Source organism: Thamnophis sirtalis, unplaced genomic scaffold (genome assembly GCF_051295495.1).
Source record: "Thamnophis sirtalis isolate CommonGarterSnake01/CBP01778 unplaced genomic scaffold, rThaSir2_p1.2 scaffold_14, whole genome shotgun sequence".
Taxonomy (NCBI): domain Eukaryota; kingdom Metazoa; phylum Chordata; class Lepidosauria; order Squamata; family Natricidae; genus Thamnophis; species Thamnophis sirtalis.
This window is the reverse complement of record NW_028261394.1, coordinates 17597028-17620963: the sequence shown is the minus strand read 5'-3', so window position 1 is coordinate 17620963 and position 23936 is coordinate 17597028. Positions and strand designations below refer to the sequence as shown.

Here is a 23936-nt window from a genome sequence, read left to right as displayed (position 1 = left end):
TATTTCATTATCTTGTTATAAAATAATTTTGGTGTTCCAGGTGAGAAAAATTGCTTATTTCCCTTTAACATTAGGGCTTTTTATATTTTCAAGACAGAATATGAAATGCTGCTTCTAATAGGGAAACAACTTTAACATCAGTTTTGCTCAAACCTTTACTAAAAGTATTACTTTCTGGTTAATGTGTTCAGTTTATTGCATCTCCCCCTCCCCATGACCTTTCTTTCACAACTGCCAACTGAGGCATCCAGTACATCGTTCTCATCTACATAACCATTGGAACATAGATAATTAGTTGTAGGGTTTTGTCTGCTTTTGTCTGGAAAAAAAAAAGAAATGCTGTAATGACGTGAGAAACCACAGGTATGTGTGTCTCACCGAGCAAGGCCAGGGGAGAAAGAGTGTTCCACAGCATAATTGTTAAGCAAAAGAGGACGTTGGGGAAATCAGAAACCTGGCAAAATAAATGTGCGAGAATGTTGGAGTTTGTTGCAGCAATCAAATCCAGAAAACACACACAGGTAACTGATTCAGCAAGATTCGTTAACTTCTCTTTACATATAACACATAAGTCATATTATACAACACCAAAGGCTGGTTCTTCCAATGTGGTAGATACAAGCAAACACACAAGCAGAGGAGAGAGCAGTTTCCAGTTTCAGTGCCAGCAGCAGACTAGTTTTGGGGCTTTTGCACACATTCAAAGCTGCATAGCTAAGCCACGCCCAGGCTCCATGCTATCTCCTTGCTGCTCACACAGCAAATACTGTTTCAGTTTCCAAACAGTCCCCATTGGCTGACCTGTTACCATGTCTATCCAAAAAGTCCCCATTGGCTGATCTGTTGCCTATTCCAATCCCTGAGTATACTCTGACACAGAATGAAATGTAGCCTTTTGCTGATTAGGGTTAGCTTGGGACAGAAAAGGACAGGACAGAATAGAACAGAGCAGGACAACAGAGTTTGAAGGGACCTAGGAAGTCTTCTAGTCTCATCAAGAAGGAGACCCCATACCATTGAGACAAATGGTTGTCCAGTCTCTTTTTGAAAGCTTCCAGTGATGGAGCAACCACCACTTCTGAGGGCAAGAAATTCCACTGGTTGATTGCTCTCACCATTAGGAAATTTCTCCTTAATTCTAGGTTGCTTCTCCCCTTGATAAGTTTCCATCCATTGCTTCTTGTTCTGCCTTCAGGTGCTTTGGAGAATAGCTTGACTCCCTCTTCTTTGTGGCAGCCCCTGAGATATTGTAACACTGCTATCATGTCACCCCTAGTGATGGAGCACCCACAGCTTCTGAAGGCAACTGTTCCATTGATTAATTTCTCTTAGTTCTTGGTTGCTTCTCTCCTTGATTAGCTTCCACCCATTGCTTATTTTCCTGCCTTCAGGTGCTTTGGAGAATAGGTGGACCTTCTCTTCTTTGTGTCAGTGAGCAAGAAGCAAGCGAGAAAAGATTGCCTTCACTCTGTGTATTAGAAAACATTCCTGATTGAGCTCTTTCTGGAATCAAAAGTATGATGGAGGGTGTAAAAAAAGTCATTTCAGTACATATATAGAAGACATGGCTCAATACATGGGTGAAATCATGGTCGAATGAACTTTTACCATGTTAGATAATCCCAGATAAAGCATGTTGGCTTGTTCATTAAAGAGAGAACTCAGATCAGATTTCAACTAGAGCCAGTTTGGTGTAGTAATGAACACATTGGGTTAGACACTGGGAGATAGTAAGTTCTAGTCTTTTCTTAGTCATGAAGCCATCTGGATGGCTTCACACCAGTTCTTCCCTCTCAGATCTACTCTCAATATGTTCTAGCCATTTGACTCCTCCTTCACACATCTTCCTTAAGTAAACCACAGGTACTTCTTCTCACTCATTCAGTCTCACTCAATGGGGTTGATTGACCTCAATGAAACAGACAAGGGAATGGATGATGATGGGGAGAAGAAGCCCTTGCTCAAACCACCAAGAAGACTCCACCTTCTCTCCAGTCTTGGAATCAAGAGCCTGACTCTGTAAAACTGCTTAGGGAGCACTGTGTTGTTGTTAATTGCAAAGTCATGTCTGACCCATCGTGATCCCATGGACAACACTCCTCCAGGCCTTCCTGTCCTCTACCATCCTCTGGAGTCCATTTAAGTTCACACCTACTACTTCGGTGACTCCATCCAGCCACTTCATTCTCTGTCGTCCCCTTCTTCTTTTGTCCTCCATCTTTCCCAGCATGAGGCTCTTCTCCAGTGAGTTCTTCCTTCTCATTCAGTGGCCAAAGGATTTGAGTTTCCTTTTCAGGATCTGGCCTTCTAAAGAGTAGTCAGGGTTGATCTCCTCTAGGACTGACTGGTTGGATTGCTTTGCAGTCCAAGGGACTCGCAGGAGTCTTCTCCAGCATCAGAGTTCAAAGGCCTTAATTATTTGGCCCTCAGCCTTCTTTATGATCCAACCTTCACAGCCATACATTGCAACTGGGAAAACCATAGTATTGACTAGACACACTTTTGTTAGCAGGGTTACTGTTGCTGTTGTCTCAAACCAAAACTTCACAAGGTTCTTCTCTCTCAAACCAACCTCCTTTGTATGTTGTTGTGGGGGAAAGTGATAAGTGAATATTTGCTACCTTGAGCTCCAGATGAAAGATGGAACTTTAGACTGATAAACAAGAGAACTTTTAAATAAATAGGCAGCAGGGAAGTTGGGCATCAAACTTTTAGTAAGAATTGCTTACATGTGAGGATTATGCATGGATGATTATAAAGAAAGATGCTCATCCTTTATTAAAACTGTAATCTGTGTGAAAAGTCCTCCCTCTTATTTTGTATTTTACTTTCTTTTTTCCTTGCTCTATTTTTTTTGTTCTGCTTAATTATTTTATTTTTAAAAAAGAAAATAATTAAATGATAAACATCACAAGGCTAGCAATAGAGTGAACGCAGTAAAAGTCCAGCTTGCTTAATTACTTTAAAATAATCCAAAATAATTAGTTATTTGTGATTATTTTAGAATCTTTATGTTTGAATTGGGTCTGAACATGAAAGAACAACGGTATTTGAGGAAAATAATTGGTATCTAGTTTATGCTAATCCATAAAGCTACATTGGTACATAGAGTTACACAAGTGTGTACACAGAGAGAGAGAGAGTTAATAAGACTACACTGGTCTCTAAAACTTCTTATATCCTGTGGCACATGTTTACCAGCATGTTAAACGGGGAGAAAAAAGTCTAATATAAAATGCTAGAGGAAATTATTCCTGCAGTGTTATCAGCATGGAGGGTCTAAATATTCAAGAAAGAGTCACAAGCCTATGATCAAAATCCCACCTTCTTTTAATGTAATACATGATGTGTATTAAAAGTAGAGGGGGAGGTTTTAATTGCACCTTCATAAATTCAGATGTTTGGCAACTGATTCATATTTATGATGGTTGCAGTGTCTTGGGGTTGTTGGAAGAAATATCCATCTGGTTCAGTTCCAAGCCAGGAGAAAAGACACTGGAAACATGGAGGCTGTTTGGAAAGTGATCACGTGACCCTAAGACCCTGTGACTTACAACCAGTTGCCAAGCTTCTGAATTTTGATCACGTGACTATGTGGATGCTGAACAGTCCTAAGGGTGAAACAGGGTCATCAGTCACTTTTTTCCCAGTGCCGTTGTAACTTCAAATGGTCACTAAACAAATGTGTCTGTCAGGGTTGCAAGTAATAAGAACTCCGAGGCAGGCAAACACCTCAAAGAATATTTTTATTAGGGCATATCAAATTGGCAACTTCCTGTTAGAAAACTGGCTCTAAGTTGGCACCGGTTTCCTCCCCTAATTAAAAGTAAAACTTCATCATTGCCCCTCCCAGAATCTCAGTCATGAGATCCAATCAGCCTACAGTCCATTTGCAGGATGACCTCAGCCACCGCTCTGCAGACACCTGCAGAACCGTCCTTGATTTCCCACATCCTTGATTATTTAAACTACAACACCCCAGTTAATCTCTAACAACCAGTGGTGGGTTCTGGATCCCGTTGCAACCGGTATGCTGCACAAGGAGCTGGGTGTCCTATTCAGGCACACGTGCTGTGCACATATGTGCACGCCACCGCCCTGCGACACCCAGCTGCTTGGTGGTGGTTGTGCAGACGCTGCACGCTGTTCGCATTATAAACAGCCATAGAATGCAGGCGGCCGGGTGGGCCAAATGAGATACCATACAGGTACGGTGGCTGCTGCTCCCGACTACTACTGGAATGCCCATACCGGGCCGTATCTCCCAGAACCCACTACTGCTACCAACCCCCTCCCTAGCTCCTTCACTCCAGGCTGTGTCAGCCCTGGAGCTGTGAGAAAAGAGACCTCTCTAGCAACTACACAGGGAGGGGCTGCTGGGGCTTCACAGGTGTTCGGGAGAATCACTAGCTAAGAAGATTCTGTGCAGTTCAGAGAACGCCCCCAAATCTCACTCCTGGCTGGCCCTGCCCACCCTGCCCCTCCCCTCCCAGGAATCCCCACACAGCCTGTTTTGGAAGCAGGTAAGTGGAGGGCATGAGCAGAGGCTCGGGGAGGGCAAAAAATAGGCCTACCAAAAGTTTGAGAATAGGGCCTCTGGAGCCGGGTGTGGTGGTGCGTTTTCACCCTCCCGGAGGCTTGAGAGAAGCCTGCAGAGCAGAGGTGGGTTCCTACTCGTTCGGCCCAATTCAGCTGAGTAGGTAGTAACTCAGCTGCCTAGGCCCCCAAACCAGTTCTATTACAGCGCTGCCATCCTGTTTTTTCGCTACTGCACATGCACGTGTAATGTGCATCCAGCGGGCAAGTGCGCAGAGTGCCTCCCTAAGCAAACCAGCAGTAAAAGAATCTGGAACCCACACCTGCTCCAGAGACCCGGGTGGGCAAAAACACTCCCCCTCTGTGGTGCAGGAGGCCAACTAGGCCGCGCCCACCATGGCCATGCATACCCAGCAACCAGGCAGAGACTCCCTTGCTAAAATTTTTGAAGCCCACCCTTGAACTACACAAAAAGAAAATAGCCACAGTTCAGCCAACTTCAGAGCTGACCATGTCAAGACTGATCTGCACTTTCATCTATAGTCCATTTTGCTCGCAGCTTGACAAAGAAAAGGGAGGGGGATGGAATGGAAAGCAAGGGTGGGAGAAATGGCATTCAAGAATCTATCTGTTCCCAGGAGACATTGCTTACACCTCGAGGACACATCAAACAGATGTCCCGACAGGTTCCCATCACAAAATGAACAGGAGTGATTGGTGGACATTTTGGACTGTGGATGGCCCCATAGGGAAGAGAAGGGGATGAACTATGCTTGCTTTTGTGCGGGAAGCCCAGATCTGGTTTTGCTCCTTCTCTGCCAATGTGGTTTATTCAGTAAAGTTTTATACTTTTGGTAAAAGAAATGTCTCAGGAGTTTTGTTTTCTGGATTCGCCAACTGGACAGTGGACAGAATTGAGAACTGTCTGTACAGGGAGCATGGAGCAGGGTTCCATCCTGTAATTACCTGCTGTGTGATTTTCTAGCATGTGCTATTTTGAATACAAACTTTTAGAGTTGCAATCTGCATCATAAAATAATGGGCAGGGGAAGGGGATACTTACTCCCCATGGAAGCATGCATTAGATTGGTTTTCTTGGAAATCAGAACTCATTTCCCACTGTTTCCAAGGTCCAGAAAATAATTTCACCTCTGTGGGATAAAAAAATACCAGACAGAAGCCCTTAAAAGTTACTGTCCCCTTAATGGCAACTAATCCAAAGTCTTTAAGTCTTTAAAAATAGACTGAAATATAAATATGAGCACTGACAGATTAATGCAGCTGGTATCATTCAACAGCCCAATGAGTTGGAGTCTCTAAATTTCATTTAGATGATTTCCTCAGAAGCATTAATTACTTTTGTGCTGAAATTTGACAGTCATCCAAAACCTCGTTCCAACCATTATCCCATTTTCCCTTACAAATGAAGACTGCAAATCCAAATTATTGGCTTCTAGGATAGGCTTGGAAAAAAAAAGAAACCCAATCATATCTCATTCCAAATTTGGATCTCCTGCACATCTGTCTATGCACCAGCCATGCTAGGAATGTTCACTATGGGATGTAGGATTTCTCTTTCTATTAAAGAGAGCTTTCTGAAACTATTAGCAAATTGGCCCCAATAAACAACCTTCTGTAAATATCAGAGCTGCCCCAATCTGATCCTTAGGAAAGAAAGACCCTCGACTCCATTGCATTGAAGTGAAAGGTTGTTTTACTAAAAAGATGTTGGCTGCAGTAAAGTCAGGCCAGCTCTGGGTTTCTCATCCTCAAAAAATACAAAAAGGTTTTCCCTCATCCCAGCCCTCCCCACATTGACCATTGACCATATCCTCTTCTCTTCTCTTCTCTTCCCTCCTCTCCAATCTTATCCTCTCCTCTCCTCTTTTCTCCTCTTCTTTCCTTTCCTCTCCTCTCCCCTCCCCTCCCTCCCCTCCCATCTTATCCTCTCCTCTTTTCTCCTCTTCTTTCCTCTCCTCTTCTCTTCCCTCCCTTCCCTCCCCTCCCCTCTCCCTCTCCTCCCATCTTATCCTCTCCTCTTTTCTCCTCTTATTTCCCCTCCCTTCTCTTCCCTTCCATCCCCTCCTCCTCCCATCTTATCCTCTCCTTTTCTCCTCTTATTTTCTCTCCTCTCCCCACCCCTCCTCTCCTCTTCCCTTCCCTCCCCTCCCATCTTATCCTCTCCTCTCCTCATTTACAAACCTCCTGCAGAAGATAGCCTTAACTTCCATTCAAATATATAGAGCTCCATTTCCTAGAAATTTCTGCTAGCTTTCACCATTGCTTTAAGGGAAAATTTCTACAATCTCCAACAGCAAACACACATTTGAAATCTTTCTGGGAACCGGAAGGCCATTGGAATCCAGTTTCAGTAATCAATGGGATGTTATTTCAGCTCTTCCTGACCCCTTGCCTATGATTAGCAGAGGCAAATGAATACAATGTGCAGGCTAAATGATGCAAAAGAAATAATCATTTTGCAGAAATGGCTTAATTTATTGGGGAAGCATGTAAAGCGAGCAAAGACTATACTAAAAGACCACAACCAATAATGCAAACCTTCTTCTTTCCTTGGCGGAATCTTATTGTGTGAGTTGGTTGGAAATGTTATTTCTTTTCATTGGGTCTGATAATGAGGATGGTCATAATAGTGGAATGGGGTGAAGAGAAAGTTGGATATTTCCATATTGCGTCAAAAATATAGAACAAAATAGAACTGCAGAAAAAACAATTACTGCCAACCTGCCTTCCATTGAGGACTTGTACACTGCACAAGTCAAAAAGGGGGCTGTGAAAATATCTAAGACCCCTCGCATTGTGGACATAAATTGTTTCAACTTCTACCTTCAAAATGACGCTATAGAGCACTGCACACCAGAACAACTACTTTACTTTATTTTTATTGTACGCAAATACACAGTATATGCATACAACAAAATTCATATAACCCCCAGAGACCAGGCCCAACACACATAACAAACACACCCAAACACACCCCCACCCACCCAAAAATTTCCCTGCCCCTAAACCACCCAAGCATCCACACAACAGACCAAGTAGTGCTGTTCAATAGCTCATTGATGGTGGCCCTTTAGTTCATTGTTGACTGCAATTATAGCTCTGGGATAAAAGCTATTCAGGAGACTTGCAGTCTGAGTTTTAATTGTTCTGTATCTTCTGCCAGAAGGCAACAGTCTAAAAAGATTGTAAGCAGGATGGGAAGAGTCTCTGAGAATGTTGTGCAACTTCCTCAAACAGTGAGATGCGAAGATGTCGTCCAGGGCTGGTAGCTGGAGCCCGGTGATATTCTGGGCAGTTTTAATGATTCTCTGTAGAGCTTTTTTGTCCGCTGCAGAGCTGCTCCCGTACCATGCAAGAATGCCGTATGTCACGACACTCTCAATAGAGCTGCAATAGTAGGACAGAAGTAGATGCTGAGATAGATTTATCTTCTTGAGCATTTTCAGGAAGTACAGCCTCTTCTGTGCCTTCTTCACAAGCATGTTAGCATTCGTGGTCCATGAGAGGGTCCTCCGAGATATAAATGCCCAGAAATTTAAAACTACCAACCCTCTCCACCTCCTCGCCATTTATGTACAATGGTAAATATACATCTCTCTTCCTCCTGAAGTCAATTATAAGTTCTTTAGTTTTTTTGGTGTTAAGTGTAAAATTATTTTCTTTACACCACAATGTCAGCTCTTGTACTTTCTTCCTATAAGCAGACTCATTGTTCTTATTAATGAGCCCCACCACTGTCGTGTCATGCGCAAATTTAATAATTGCATTGGTGTTATATAATGGGGTACAGTCATGTGTGTACAAAGAATAAAGGAAGGGGCTTAGCACACAACCCTGGGGGGCTCCTGTGCTTAATAACACAGTAGAAGAATGGTGAGGTCCCATCCTTACTGACTGTGGCCTATAAGTCAGAAAATCCTTTGTCCACAAACAAATCCTCTGAATTATACCCAAATTGGACATTTTAAGAAACAACCTTTTGGGTAGAATAGTGTTAAAGGCAGAATTATAATCCATAAGTAGCTAGACATAAGGACAGTTTTCCCCAGAACGCCATCACTCTGCTAAACAAATAATACCGTCAACATGTCAAACTATTCACTAAGGCTGCATTACTATTACTGCGTTTTCCCAAAAATAAGACAGGGTCTTATTTTCTTTTACACACAAAATATGGCTTGGGACTTATTACGAGGGGAGGGTTTATTGGTTTGGGATTGCTGGACACCTGCTCTCTTGCGAGTGGGCTCCCAAAGAGCCGGGCACAGCCTCATGGCCAAATGGCTGTGTTGCGCTGTCGCAGCAGCACAGCAAAGCAGCCATGAAGTGACCACACTCATGCGCAGCAACCTGGCAAACCCCCTTTGCAGCCAGGCACAGCACCATTCACTGACCTAGGGGTATCGCCAAGCTGTGTCTTGGCACCTTCGAAATGGCAGTAAATGGTGCTGTGCACGGCTGGAGGGGGGTTGCGCGAGCAGCTGTTCCGCTCTCGCTCATGTGTCTGCCAGCCTCACGATGCATGGCCCAGCTCTCTCCGGAGAGCCAGGGCACCTCCGCCACCACTGCCGTTGCCGCCGCATGGCTTTTTTTGCGGCTTCCAAACCGAGTCTTCTAGCAGTCGCCTCTCTGGGCGTATGCTCTATGGTTGTATGCTCTGCCGGTAGCTGGCCCACAACCAGCAGAGCGTACAACCATAGAGCGTATGCCCAGAGCGGCCACTGCTGGAAGACTTGGTTTGGAAGCTGTAAAAAAAACCATGCGGCAGCAGTGGCAGTGGCGGCGGAAGTGTCCTGGCTCTGCGGAGAGAGCTGGGCCATGCATCATGAGGCTGGCAGGCGCGTGCATGAGAGCAGAACAGCCGCTTGTGCAACCCCCCTCCTTTACTGCCATTTCAAAGGTGCCAAGCCGGGGGAGCCGGGCGACAGCGAACAGGCGGTCATGCGGCTTGGCAATACCCCTAGGTCAGTGAATGGCACTGTGCCAGGCAGGAAAGGGGGCTTGCCAGGTGGCTGCGTGTGAGTGTGGTCGCTTCATGGCCGCTGTGCTGTACTGCTGTGACAGCGCAAAACAGTTATTCGCCCAGGAGGTTGTGCCCGGCTCTTTGGGAGCCCGCTCGCAAGAGAGCAGCCACCCGACAACCCCACTCTTCAGCTGGGCACAGAGCCGCTCACCAACCTAGCGGTATCCCGAAGGTACTAATCAACGTGATCACCTTTGCCTCCTCCCAGTTCCTGCTAGGTTGCTGAGCGGCGGTCTGCCTGGCCGGAGGGGGGGGTGTTGTCCAGGGGGCTTATTTGCAGGGGAGGGCTTATGTTTTTGCCCACCAGAAAAATGTGACATGGCCTTATTATCAGGACATGTCGTAATTTCTGGGAAACACGGTACTATTAGTCCTCTCATCGTTCCTATCACCCATCTCCTCTCACTTATGACAGGAGGACTGTAACTTTGTTGCTTGTATCCTTATGATTTACATTGATATTGATTGTTTCCTGATTGCTTATTTGTACCCTATGACTATCAATAAAGTGTTGTACCTTATGATTCTTGACGAATGTATCTTGTCTTTTTATGTACGCTGAGAGCATCTGCACCAAAGACAAATTCTTTGTGAGTCCAATCACACTTGGCCAATAAAGAATTCAATTCAATTCAATTCAATTCAATTCAATTCAATTCAATTCAATTCAATTCAATTCAATTCAATTCTATTCTATTCTATTCTATTCTATTCTATTCTATTCTATTCTATTCTATTCATTAGAGGCTTGCCATATGCTGTTACCAAATTAATAGAATAACAGAGTTGGAAGGGACCTTGGAGGTCTTCCAGTCCAACCCTCTGCTCAAGTGGGACACGCTACCCCATTCTAGACAAATGGCTATCCAGTCTCTTCTTAAAAGCCTCCAGTGATGGAGCACCCACAACTTGTGAAGGTAAGCCGCTCCACTGGTTAATTGTTCTCACTATTAGGAAGTTTCTTCTTAACTCCATGCTGCTTTTCTCCTTGGTGAGTTCCATTCATTGTTTCTTGTCTTGCTTTCTGATGCTTTGGAGAATAGCTTGACTCCCTCGTCTTTGTAACAGCCTCTCAAATATTGGAAGACTGCTATCATGTCTCCCCTAGTCCTTCTTTTCACTGGATTAGACATACCAATTCCTGCAACTTTCATATGTTTCAGCCTCCAGCCTCCTATTCATCTTTCTTGCTCTTCTCTGCACTCTTTCCACAGTCTCAATATCTTTTTTTTAATAACATGGTGATCAAAACTGGCTGCAATATTCTGTGGTCTTACTAAGGCTTTATAAAGTGATATTAATACTTAATATCTCAAGGGCTGCCCCAAAGAAGAGAGTCAAACTATTCTCCAAAGCACCTGAGAGCAGGACAAGAAACAATGGGTGGAAACTAATCAAGGAGAGAAGCAACTTGGAACTGGAGAGAAATTTCCTGACAGTTAGAACAATTAATCAGTGGAACAACTTGCATCCAGAAGTTATAAAAGCCCCAACACTGGAAGTCTTTAAGAAGATGCTGGATAGCCATTTGTCTGAAATGGTATAGGGTTTCCTGCCTAGGCAGGGGTTTGGACTAGAAGACTTCCCAAGGTCCCTTCCAACTCTGCTATTGTACTGTACTTCATGGGTGTCAGAGTTTTCAGCAGAAATCATATCAGAGGTGGGTTTCTATTGCTTCTCACTGGTTTGGTGGAACTGGTAGTGGAAATGGTGACTGGGTCTTCGAACCGGTAGGGAGGGCATGCTTGCCAAGCCCCCGAACCAGTTCCCCGGTCACCACAACATCTTTTTTTAAAACTTTTTAAAGTGTTCTACGCATGCACATAGGCAACTGTGCATGCATGCAGAGTGCGTGTCAGGCGTGTGCACAAAATCGCAGGTGCACCAAATGGGCAGTAATGCTGGCAGAAACCCATCCCTGAATCACATCCAGAAAGCGCACACAGGTAACTGATTCAGCAGGATTCAATAACTTCTCTTTATATATAATATAACACATGAAGTAAATCTACAATACCAAAAGCTGGTTCTTCCAACATGGTAGAGAGAAGAGATTGTGAGTAGGTACAAACACAGGCAGAAGGGAGAACAGTTCCAGTTCCATTCAGAGCAACAGACTCAGAGCAAAAAAGCTAAGCCACACCCAGGCTTCAAACTGTTTCAGCTCACATTGGCTGACCTTGTTACTAAGCCCTATTCCAGTTCATGAATACCACACTGACAACGTGGCCTTGATTCTATGTCTCTATTAATGCAACCTAAGATTGCTCCACATAGTCAGCTAGTAATATTTACAGAAAGGTGAGCTTATGTACTTTATTCTCCTCCACAAGTAATATTTTGCATCTTGGGAGATGCAGAAATGAAGACAGAGATTGTCCTTCATTGCGAAGACAATTGTGTCCTATTCTGGCTCTATTTTTTCCTGGTGCCACTGGCCACACTTGGGTGTCATTCCTGGAGAATGAAATTCATCTCTCTTTTTCTTTTTGCATTTAATGAGAAAATACTCCGCTTTGAGCAGGTTCAATGGCTGCTCTGTAATTCAAGCAAGCTGTCTGCACGCTTCCCCTGTTCCTCTCGCCATATGTTCACTTCCCCAATTGCTGGGGCTGAGAACCTGTCTTGCTGCGTCGGCGGAGTGAGGTGTGTGCTTCCATCGCTGCGTCAGCAGTTCATCATCGCTCAAGGAAGCCGGAGTTACAGGCTTATTATGGAGCAAAGTCCTAATTAGCAAGTGTAGCCGGCGTGGGGGTGTTCACTCGGACGGCAGAGCTTCCAATTAGGAGCAGCTCATTATTAAAAATACAGCCAGATGTTGGTCCCAATATCAGAAGCCTGGGGAAATAGGAACACCCCCACCCTCATTGACTCACCCCCCTCCTTGCAATCCATTTGCTCTTCTCAGCTGGTAAAGAATAAATCATGAGGTGGGTTGGGCAGCAGGTAGAGAGCCAAAAAGATCAAAATTAGAGAAAGGAAGAAGAAGAAGGAGGAGGAGGAGGAGGAGGGGAGGAGGAGGAAGAAGAAACAGGCAGAGGGGGATAGGGAAGGGAAGGAAAGGCACAGGGAAATAGGGAAGGAAGGGAAGGGAAATTATTTCCAAACTTTATCATAAGTATAAAGAGTTTTTGTAAGTGTTCACACCTTCTTAGTTTATAAGTAATTATCCTTTCAGCCCATATCCCAACTTTATATATATATGTGTATGTGTATGTGTATGTGTATGTGTATGTATGTGTATGTATGTGTGTGTGTGTGTGTGTGTGTGTATACACACACACACAAACACACACACACATATCCATAAAGCATAGTCTTTTCAGTCCTGTTGTCAACAGAAAGTCCTCTGAGTGTTACTAGAAATATCAACATATCTTAATTTAATTTTGATCAAATAAACTAAATTTATGTTCCTTCCTTTTACATCTAACATACTTAATCAGGAAGAAGAATAGAACAGCACATGGGAAGCCTCTAATGAATAGCATAGCATAGCATTCTTTATTGTAGATGTGTGATTGGACATACAAGGAGTTTGTCTTTGGTGCAGATGCTCTAAGTGTACATAAAAAGACAAGATATATTCATCAGGAATCATAAGGTACCACACTTAATGATAGTCATTGGGTGTTGTCATATAACTCCTTGTGTAGGTGTGACAGTCACCCATGGCCCAGTGCATAACAGGGCATGCGCAGCCACGCTGAACCACACAGGAAAAAACAAACTCCATAACATCCTGATAGTTTATAACATAACATCCTGATAGTTCATAACATAACATCCTGATAGTTTGCTCTTGATGTGCCTTACCCAACGACACCCAGGATTTGACCATATATAGACAGAATTTCCCTGAGCAGTAGGTTAGCAATTGTAGTTTGACAGGCTGTTTTAAATCACATGCTGATTGCTCCTCCTGCCTTTGTCCTATCTCAATAAAAGGGGCTCCCAGACCCCCAATCTGGGTCGCCTCATCCCGAGAAAGCTTGTGTCCATGTCTTTTCTCAACATTGGCCTCATGAGCGAACCACGGGTACTTCACATTTGGTGACCCTGACGTGATTACCTGTGTCGCCCGCCCTTCACTCACCCCCGACTGGGCAAAGTCTCGCATCCAGGGCCGCCCATCAGCGAACAGAGCACCCTCCCAAATCGTGAGTATGGGCTCGGGCTTCTCAAAGGCTCAGACTGCGTACCTGCAGGAGCTTCGGGTATCATCAAATTCTCCATTGCAATCTCTCAAGCGGCAGATCGCCCACTTCCCATACCCCCGGAAAAGCTGCCCGTCAGCTACACGCACATCTGCGAGACGGCGAGCTTCAGCATGGGCATCTTTGTGCTCTGCGCCGGTGCCTGCATCCCTCTGCACGACTACCCGGGCATACAGGGGCTGCTGAAGGTCCTCTACGGCACCCTCCACATCACCTGCTTCAACGAGCAGCCCGAGGAGCCCCAGGACGCCCCCGCCGCCGCCGCTTCCGCCGCCGCCTCTGAGGCCGCCTCCTGCCCCGGCCGCCCTTGCCACTTGCGCGCCTTGCTCTGCTCGCACCGCCTCTCCACGGCCTCCGCGCTGCCCTGCCTGCTCTCCCCGCAGCGGGACAACTTGCACCAGATTGCGGCCGAGGGTGCCGGGCCTGCCGCCTTCCTCGACATCCTGGCGCCGCCCTATGACCCGGCCCGCGGACAAGACTGCCACTACTACCAACTGGCCGATGGGCAGAGCCTCCCGCCCGCAACCGGCCCTCCGTGTGCTCTCTGGCTGATGGAGACCCCGCAGGGACCTGACTTCTGGTGTGACAGGGAGCCTTACCCGGGCCCCCGAGTCTACCCCTGAGCCAGGATGGAAGACGGACGGACTCCTTGGCTTACCTCGACGGCGGGGCTGCCGAGGGGGACGATGCCCACCTGGACTTTCTGCTGGGTTTCAACGCCGGGTCCTGCCTGGACTTTCAAGACCCCCTCCTCCTTTGGGGGTGTAAAACAGCATTTCTGAGATCATGGATTGACTCCCCCCTTTTTTATTCTTTTTAAAACTCCCAGTCGAATTATTTTGCAGCAACAAAAAGCACTGTTGACAGCCCTGTCAGATGAAGAGGCAGACGAAGAGGAAAAGTCTTTTTGACAAAAAAAAAAAAGTAGGAGATGTTGTCATATAACTCCTTGTGTAGGTGTGGCGGTCACCCATGGCCCAGTGCATAACAGGACATGCGCAGCCACGCTGAACCACACAGGAAAAAACAAACTCCATAACATCCTGATAGTTTATAACATAACATCCTGATAGTTCATAACATAACATCCTGATAGTTCGCTCTAGATGTGCCTTACCCAACGACGCCCAGGATTTGACCATATATAGACAGAACTTCCCTGAGCAGTAGGTTAGCAATTATAGTTTGACAGGCTGTTTTAAATCACATGCTGATTGCTCCTCCTGCCTTTGTCCTATCTCAATAAAAGGGGCTCCCAGACCCCCAATCTGGGTCGCCTCATCCCGAGAAAGCTCGTGTCCATGTCTTTTCTCAACATTGGCCTCATGAGCGAACCACGGGTACTTCACAATTGGGTACAAACACGCAATCAAATCATATTAGGAAACAATCAAGAGAAATTGTAAGGATACAAGCAATAAAGTTGTAGTCATAAAGTCATAAGTGGGAGGAAATGGGTGTTAAGAATGATCAAAAGATTAATAGTAGTGCAGACTTAGCAAATAGTTTGACAGTGTTGAGGGAATTTGTTTAGCAGAGTGGTGGTGTCCGGGAAAAACTGTTCTTGTGTCTAGTTGTTCTGGTGTGAAGTAGTAGTAGTAGTAGTAGTAGTAGTAATAGTAGTAGTAGTAGTAGTAGTAGTAGTAGTAGTAGTAGTAGTAGTAATAGTAGTAGTAGTAGGATAGCCATTTGTCTAAAATGGTATAGGGTTTCCTGCCTAGGCAGGGGGTTGGGCTAGAAGACCTCCAAGGTCCCTTCGAACTCTACTATTGTATTGTATGAAGAAGAAGAAGAAGAAGAAGAAGAAGAAGAAGAAGAAGAAGAAGAAGAAGAAGAAGAAGAAGAAGAAGAAGAAGAAGAAGAAACAAGAGGAGGGGGAGGAGGAGGAAGACTTTGATTTTACTGATAGCTAGGGGACTTGCAGAGATGAAAGAGGTACAAGGTATGTACGTGTGTGTCCATCCACAAACAAACACACATGCACACAAAAAAGCATCAATGGCACTCCATCAGTGGAGATTTTTAAGAAGAGACTTGACAGTCATTTAGCTGAAATGGTATAGGTTCTCTTGCTTGAGCAGGAGGATGGTCTAGAAGACCTCCAAGATCCCTTCCAGCTCCTATCCTATCCTATCCCATCCCATCCCATCCCATTCCCATTCCCACTCCCACTCCCACTCATACTCCTACTCCATACCATACTATATGTAGGGAAATACAAGCCAGGGGAGGGCTGCTGGGGGTTTGCAGGGGTTCCGGAGAACCTCTAGTTAAGGTTCTGTGCAGTCTAGAGAACCCCCAAATCCCACTGCTGGCTGGCCCTGCCCACTGTGCCCCTCCCCTCTCAGAAGTCCCAACGCGGCCCGTTTTGGATGCAGGTAAACTGCAGGACACACGCAGAGGCTTGGGGAGGGTGAAAAACAGACCTGCCAGTAGTTTGGGAAGGCCGGAAGTTCGGGAAGGCCGGAAACGGACCCATTTCCCAAGACCCTCCAGAGCCTGGTGAGGCCATTTGCGCCCTCCAAGAGGTTTGAGAAAACATCCAGAGTCCAGAGAGGGCCAAAACACCCCACCACCACCACCACTGTGGTGCAGGAGGCCAACTAGGCCTGACCCACCATGGCCACGCCCACCCAGCAACCAGGCAGACAACCCCTTGCTAAAACTTTTGAAGCCCACCCATGTATGAGCCCTTTTCAGTTCCTCTTCCCCCCTCCCATCTTTGAGATATCTTCTATGAGGGACAACCCTCCAACAAGTAAGATAAGACCAGGATGAAAACTAATGTCTTTTAATTTGCACTTAATGAATACTAAAATTCCATTAATGAAATGCAATTCATATAATTATGCTCCATGTACTGAATAATTCCCCCCCCCCCCCAATATTTAAAATTGCCGCTTAAGAGCAATGATTGGAGATTCCAGGGGTTTTCAATACCATGTTTTAAGATTTCACACCCAGCGCTGGAATTTCTTTCTTTGGCTGTTCCGGCAGGCCTGGGGCTGTTGAAGTATCCAGCCCCACTTCAATTATGAGTCTTGGTGTAATTTTTAAACTGTTGTATTGTCTTATTTATCCCCCCTCCCTTTTTATTGTAAGCCGCCCGGAGTCCTCCGGGAGTGGGCGGCATACAAAACTAATAAACTAAACTAAACTAACTAAACTTTGTTTGCTCTTGGCCGAAGGACTCAGGTGAGAAGGGGTGACATTTTAATTGCCTTTTATTCTGGGCAAAAACAAATCTAGGCTTAGCAGGTAATCAGCAGAAGAGGGTATGGGAGGAGTCTGATAGTGAGGAGAAATGCCAGTAGGTGGACCTCTTGGGGACCTCAAGTCCTCTCCCACTGTGGATTACCAATAGAAGACAATTGTCAGGGTTCTAAGTAAGACCACTAACAAAAGAAGACTCCGAGGCTTGAGTTTCCTCAAAGTTCCATTTTATTGTTGTTGTTAGTTGCAAAATCGTGTCCGACCCATTGGTACCCCATGGACAACATTCCTCCAGGCCTCCCTGTCCTCTACCATCCTCTGGAGTCCATTTAAGCTCATGCCTATTGCTTCAGTGACTCCATCCATCCACCTCATTCTCTGCTGTCCCTTTCTTTTTTTGCCCTCCATCGTTCCCAGCATTAAGCGTCCCAGGAGCAAGCGTCTTTTAAGGAAAGCTATGGCAAATCTAGACAGCTTACTAAAAAGCAGAGACATCACCCTGCCAACAGAAGTGCATCTAGTCAAGGCTATGTTTTTCCCAGTTGCAATGGATGGCTGTGAAGGTTGGACCATAAGGAAGGCTGAGCGTCAAAGAATTGAGTCCTTTGAACTCTGGTGCTGGAGAAGATTCCTGCGAGTCCCTTGGACTGCAAGGCGATCCAAATGGTCAGTCCTAGAGGAGATCAACCCTGACTGCTCTTTAGAAGGCCAGATCCTGAAGAGGAAACTCAAAGACTTTGGCCACCTCATGAGAAGGAAGGACTCCCTGGAGAACAGCCTCCTGCTGGGAAAGATGGAGGGCAAAAGAAGAAGGGGACGGCAGAGAATGAGGTGGCTGGATGGAATCACTGAAGCAGTCGGCGTGAGCTTAAGTGGACTCCAGAGGATGGTAGAGGACAGGAAGGCTTGGAGGAACATTGTCTATGGGGTCACAATAGGTCGGACACGACTTCGCAACTAATAACAACACAGTGCTCTCTAAGCAGTTTTATAGAGTCAGCCTCTTGCTGCCAACAATTTGGGTCCTCATTTGACCCACCTCAGAAGGATGGAAGGCTGAGTCAACCCTGAGCCTGGTGAGAGTTGAACTACTGGAAGTGGGCAGAGTCAGTCTTCTATACTGTATTCTAACCACTGGCAAGGAAGGAAGGAAAGAAGGAAGGAAGGAAGGGCCAGAGCAATAGCACTTAGACTTAAATACCATTCCACAGTGCTTTACATCCCTCTCTAAGTGGGTTACAGAGTCAGCCTCTTGCCCCCAACAATCTGGGTCCTCATTTTACTGACCTCAAAAGGATGGAAGGCTGAGTCAACCTTGAGCCTGGTGAGATCCGAACTGCCAAATTGCAGTCAGCCAGCAGTCAGCAGAAGTAGCCCTGCAGTACTGTACCCTAACCACTGCGCCACCACAGCTCATTGTGCTCGGTTTTGCTTCTGGATTAAAATCTCTCCCTTGTCCTTGCTCTCCTGGATTGGTTTCAGTGGTGGGTTTCAAAATTTTTTGGAACCTCTTCTGTAGTTGTGGCCTGCTTTCTGGGTCCACTGGTGGAACCTCTTCTAACCGGTTCGGTAGATTTGATGAACCGGTTCAACCGAATAGGTGCAAACTGGTAGGAACCCACCTCTGATTGGTTTGTAGGGTTGCACAGATGCCTCTGCTTGCCTTAGGGTGAGACCGTCTCGCTCCTTGTCAGTAAACCATTTGAAGATCAAGCTGACGTGGGTGTGAGTGCCGGGTCTGAAATCGACCATCCACGGGGAGCCTGGTTGGCCATTAATCAGAGCGCAGCAGTAAATTAGAAAGCCTGTTAATGAGAACATTAATAATATTCTCGTTTCTCAGGACTCCTCTGCCCCCCTGTCTTTGCAATGTTGCAGTTTAAGTCATACTCTGAAAGCTCACTTTGTGTCCGTGAAGCTTTTCAGATGCTGCCGAAGCCCCCTTCAGTGTAAGGCGGGGGGATGGAGGGCCAGGGAAGCTTGTCCGTCTGTGACTTCTCTTATTTATGGTTGCCTTAGAAGCCCTCATCACAATTAAAAGTAATAACACAATTAGAATAATCGTTGTGCCAATCATATGGGGGAGCTTGACCTCACCTCCCGTGTTGGTAGGACCTCATTCTCAGTGCTCCTAATTTGTGAGCAATAAAGCTGATTAGCCAAATGGATCTTTTTACATTTAGAGGCACATTAAGGCTGGATTCATTTTCTTCCTAGCTTGATTATCCAGGGTGTCCACTATCGGCATGCAGTGAGTTGTAACAAAGACCTTCTCCTAAGGATTTCTCATTGTCCTGCCATTGTGTCATTCAGCCATTGTTAAAGTTGAAGGCAAGTTCCTAGGATGTCACACAGAGTGGCCAAGTTCATTACTGGGATGATCAAGACTTCAGAGGGACTTCCGTAGCCAAACTCTTCACAATTCTCTAAATATCCACCATCCCGATAGGGTGAAAAACCTCCAAGAATGGAGAGAAAAAGGGAGCGCGATCCCACTTTCTCTCCCTCTCACTGAGTAAAAGAGTCCACTCTCAAGTGGCAAAATAATCGATGACAGATCATAGTTAGGGGGTCAGAATGAGCTTGAGCAATTGGAGGAAAATTGTCTTTAAAGTCTTAACGTTGGTTAAGGACTCTCAGGAATAACAGGCTAGCGGAGAAATACACCTGGAATGGATGCAAAGATTTATTGCCAATATTCCCCAATCTGCAATGGGTTCCTGCCTTAAGACTTCTTATCCAAAACTCTTCCTTCCTTCCTTTCTCTCTCTTTCTTTCTTTTTCTTTCTTTCCTTCCTTCCTTCCTTCCCTCCCTCCCTCCCTCCTTCCTTCTTTCTTTCTTTCTTTCTTTCTTTCTTTCTTTCTTTCTTTCTTTCTCTCATTCTCTCCTCTTTCTCTTTCTTTCTTTCCTTCCTTTCTCTCTCTCTCTCTTTCTTTCTCTTTCTTTCTTTCCTTCCTTTCTCTCTCTCTTTCTTTCTCTTTCCTTCCTTCTGTCTTTCTTTCTTTCTCTCAATCTCTCTCTCCCCCTTTCTTTCTTTCTCTTTCTTTCTTTCCTTCCTTCCTTCTTTCTTTCTCTCACTCTCTCCCCTTTCTTTCTCTTTCTTTCTTTCCTTCCTTTCTCTCTCTCTCTCTTTCTTTCTCTTTCTTTCTTTCTTTCTTTCTTTCCTTCCTTCCTTCCTTTCTCTCTCTCTTTCTTTCTCTTTCCTTCCATCTTTCTTTCTTTCTCTCATTCTCTCTCTCCCCCTCTCTTTCTTTCTCTTTCTCTTTCCTTCCTTCCTTCCTTCCTTCCTTCCTTCCTTCCTTCCTTCCTTCTTACAAAACTCATGTCATGAATTAATTTCACCCCTCCCCCAAATAATTTTTTAAAGAATCCTCTTTCTGGTGTTCTTTGCTGCATGCTATTATACTTCAGGAAAAAAAATCAGTGTTAATGGAGCAAAGTGGGAAGATGCGGTCCAAGGTTGGTGTATGTTGGAACCTTTTGCTTAAGAAGGTCAGTCAATGTTCTCCCCTGACTTCAGCGGAGGTTTCTACAGGGGAGGTTGGAACAGTCCATATGACAGACACAACCACACAATCAAAGCTCTTCCCCCTTTTAGGTGGGTCACAGGACCCCCTGCAGATCAGTAAGGTATCTAATTGCAGGAAACCTCTTTGTAAGGTTAATTTCATTTTGATTAGTGTTAGAGAAGGACTGGAAGAACTTGGCCACCACATCTTGGTGTCCTGACCCAGCCTTAGCAGAAGCAAGAAACAGACTTCTTGTCATGAAAAACCCCTCTTTATTTACCTCTTGTGAATTAATTGCATTCACTCACCGGAAAGTCCAGGCAATAGTCCTTCAAAGAGTTAACCGCAGTAACAGACCTTATCAGTTCCTTGCAATAATTGCAAGGCCGTGAGCTCCCAGCCTAAAGGCTGCAAATTAAGTTTTGGCAAGCAGTCTTTGATGCATGAAACACAATGAGCAAAATCTCCAGAAATACGAACTGTTGTCTCCTATGACCACCACTCCCCTTTCCTTCTATTTATTCCCCAGCCAGGGTGGGGCCATTCAGCGTCCACGTGTGCTTTGCTTCCCAAGTCATCTCCTTGTCCTCCCTTGTTCCCCTCCCCTAACTGCTCTGCGCATATGTGCATCTGAAACAGGCCCCAGCTGTTCTTCCTCCTCACTCAGCCTCCAAAGGCAGCTGCCTCTCCGGTGGCTGGGAAATGTCGGACGGCCCTGGCTCTATCTCTGTGTCAAACGCTGAGCATCCATCAGAGCCTTCCCCAGACTCCAGAATTGGTCCAAGTTCCTCCCCAACCTCCTCCTCATCCGAGTCTGCTTCCAGCTCTTAGAGACAAAAATATCAAAACACCCCCTTGCCATCCCACAACACTCAGAAAAAGCAGGGATTAACATCAGGGTTAGTAACAGACCAACAATCAAGCCAAAAACAATACCCCAATCAAGGAACTACGAGACAATCAAACAATAATCAAGGAAACACCGAGGATGCTCCTGCTAACAATTGCTGAATTGTAAACTACCCAAAGTCATTTTTTTATTTTTTATTAAATGCAAATAATACAAACATAATAAATACAAAAGGAAAAGAAAAAAGGGAAAAACATATTACAGTGCAACCCCCAGATACCTTCCCCCCTTTTAATTTCTTCATCTACAACAACGAAAAGATATACAATATATTCCAATTGTGCCCTTATCCCCTCCAAAACAACGTATATTCTTGGATATGTTTATTCCCTTCGCTCTTCACCAACACTGCTTTTATAAAGTCTCCTCATATTTCATTATAATTCTTTGATTTAATCATCCCTTTTTAAAATTTAACTTCTGTTGTTAATTTATCATTTGTTGCCATACTCCAAATTTCATTAAACCGCTCATTTCTTTGAGAATCCCAATTTTGTCCCCAATATTTAGCCATCACTAATCTAGCTGCTATTATCAAATTTACAATCAATTCCTTTTTTATTTCATTTATATCCTATTTTTGCACCAGCAACAGTAATGCACTCCTCGGTGACAGGTCTAAATTTACATTCAACAGTGCTCTAATTTCTCTAAACACCATGTCCCAAAATTTTTGTGCACTAACACAATCCCAGAGTTTATATCCCCCAGGTGGATATAGAAATTGAATAAATAAATAAATGAACATTGACAGGGCAAGCCACTTGTACATAAACAGAGAGCAAATCCCAACCCCTTCTAACACTGATGATGTTACCTAGTTAGGTCATGAAACATTGCAAGGAAACAAAAAAAAACCAAACTTAGAGACCACCAAGAATTGCAAAAGTGACCCTTTAACTGATCAATCTATACTGGAGTGAGGAGTCTGATTAATTTATGTGGACAAAAAAAGAGAGGACAGGCTGCTAATTTAATTAATAGTGTTTGCATGTTACTGTTACATATTAAAATAGGGAAGATTCCTACTGTTTCCTGCTCTAAATTTTTCAGAATATTCCTTTCCTCCTGTTTCCTGCCTGTCTACCCATTGTCTCTTTCAGACCAGAAACCAGCTTTTCTCCAAAGATTAACATTAGAGCATTGACAGCTCAATTCCCATGCAATCCACTCTGCAATCAATAACTTACTTTGGGGGAAATTAAAAGAGCTAAACAAGCCAACTACTAAAGCCATTGGGTACTTAATTTGAGAATATTAGTCTAAAATGAGCACGTTGATGTTAACTTTACCATCTCAGCTGGACTGAAATTTCTCAACTGCCTTGCATGAGCAATGAAGGAAGCTTCAATATTTGTGCAAAACGAAGCAGCCATTAGACATTATCCAGCCACATCGTAAAAAGAGAAGCAGTGTTCGACAGGATTAACTTGATTTTTCTCACTTAAAGTGTTATTTATTTGCAAAATACTAGAAAAGGATAAAAAAGAGCTCGAAGTTAACTAGAAAAATCTTAGATGACAATAGAATTATTTAGAGCGCTAAGGGTGTTTCATTCTAGCCACTGCTTTAGTTGGTAAAATGGGAAGTCAGAATGCAATGCAGATAGTACTTGACTTACGGCCACAATGGAGCCCAAAATTTCAGTTGCTAAGTGAGACATCTGTTGAGTGAATTTTCCCCATTTTATGCTGTCCTATTATGGATTGCACCAGTAGAGGCTAAACCAACTTTGTTCTATACATGATGTACAATGACAATAAAGCCTCCACCACCACCACCACCACCACCACCACCACCACCACCACCACCTCCTCCTCCTCCTCCTCCTCCTCCTCCTCCTCCTCCTCCTCCTCCTCCTCCTTCTCCCCCCTCTCCTTCTCCTCCTCCTCCTTCTCCCTTCCTCCCTTCCATTTTTTCCCTTTTCCTTTGCATCTTTCATTCTTTCCATTCTTCTTTCTTTTTGTTTGTATTCAATTTTACTATTGTAATTAAAACCCTTAGTAAAAATTATATATGAATAAAGTACATGCAGGGCAATAAAGGATAAGACATTGGCTTCAACTAATTTGCAATAAACTTTATTAGAAGGACCAGGACATTCATAAAGTCCTAAATGAGCAGAGAGAGAGAGAGAAAAGAATGTGATGAGAACATCCAGTCCTCTTTTACAATTTAAGTTCACTAGGGTGGAGTTTGTTGGAATGTTCTTAATCTCTTCTTTTTGCAAGTTGGACCAAGCTGCTATTTAAGGGATAAACTCCTCTCCCATTTGTTAATTGTTTGGGTCTACCATTGCTCTCTTTTCTTTCTCAGCTTTTTCTTTCACATCAAGCAAAGCTGATCACCAAATCTATTTATTTTCTGGCAAAATATATTTTGAAAAGTGACTTTAAGCTCCTTTAAGTTTCCATCCTTCCGAGGTGGGTGAAATGAGGACCCAGACTGTGGGGGCGATATGCTGACTCTGTAAACCACTTAGAGAGGGCTGAAAGCCCTATGAAGC

General features: G+C 44.6%; 1 protein-coding gene across 1 annotated transcript in view; it reads left to right on the top strand.

The window, feature by feature from the left end:
* The window catches only part of LOC148042719 (2-aminoethanethiol dioxygenase-like), a 28346-nt gene extending 13926 nt beyond the window's left edge, over window positions 1-14420 (top strand). The window contains exon 2 of the mRNA XM_087729254.1: window positions 13768-14420. Coding sequence (XP_087585380.1) covers window positions 13768-14420 — 653 coding nt within the window. The remainder of the gene's footprint in view (window positions 1-13767) is intronic.
* The last annotated feature ends 9516 nt before the right edge of the window (window positions 14421-23936 follow it).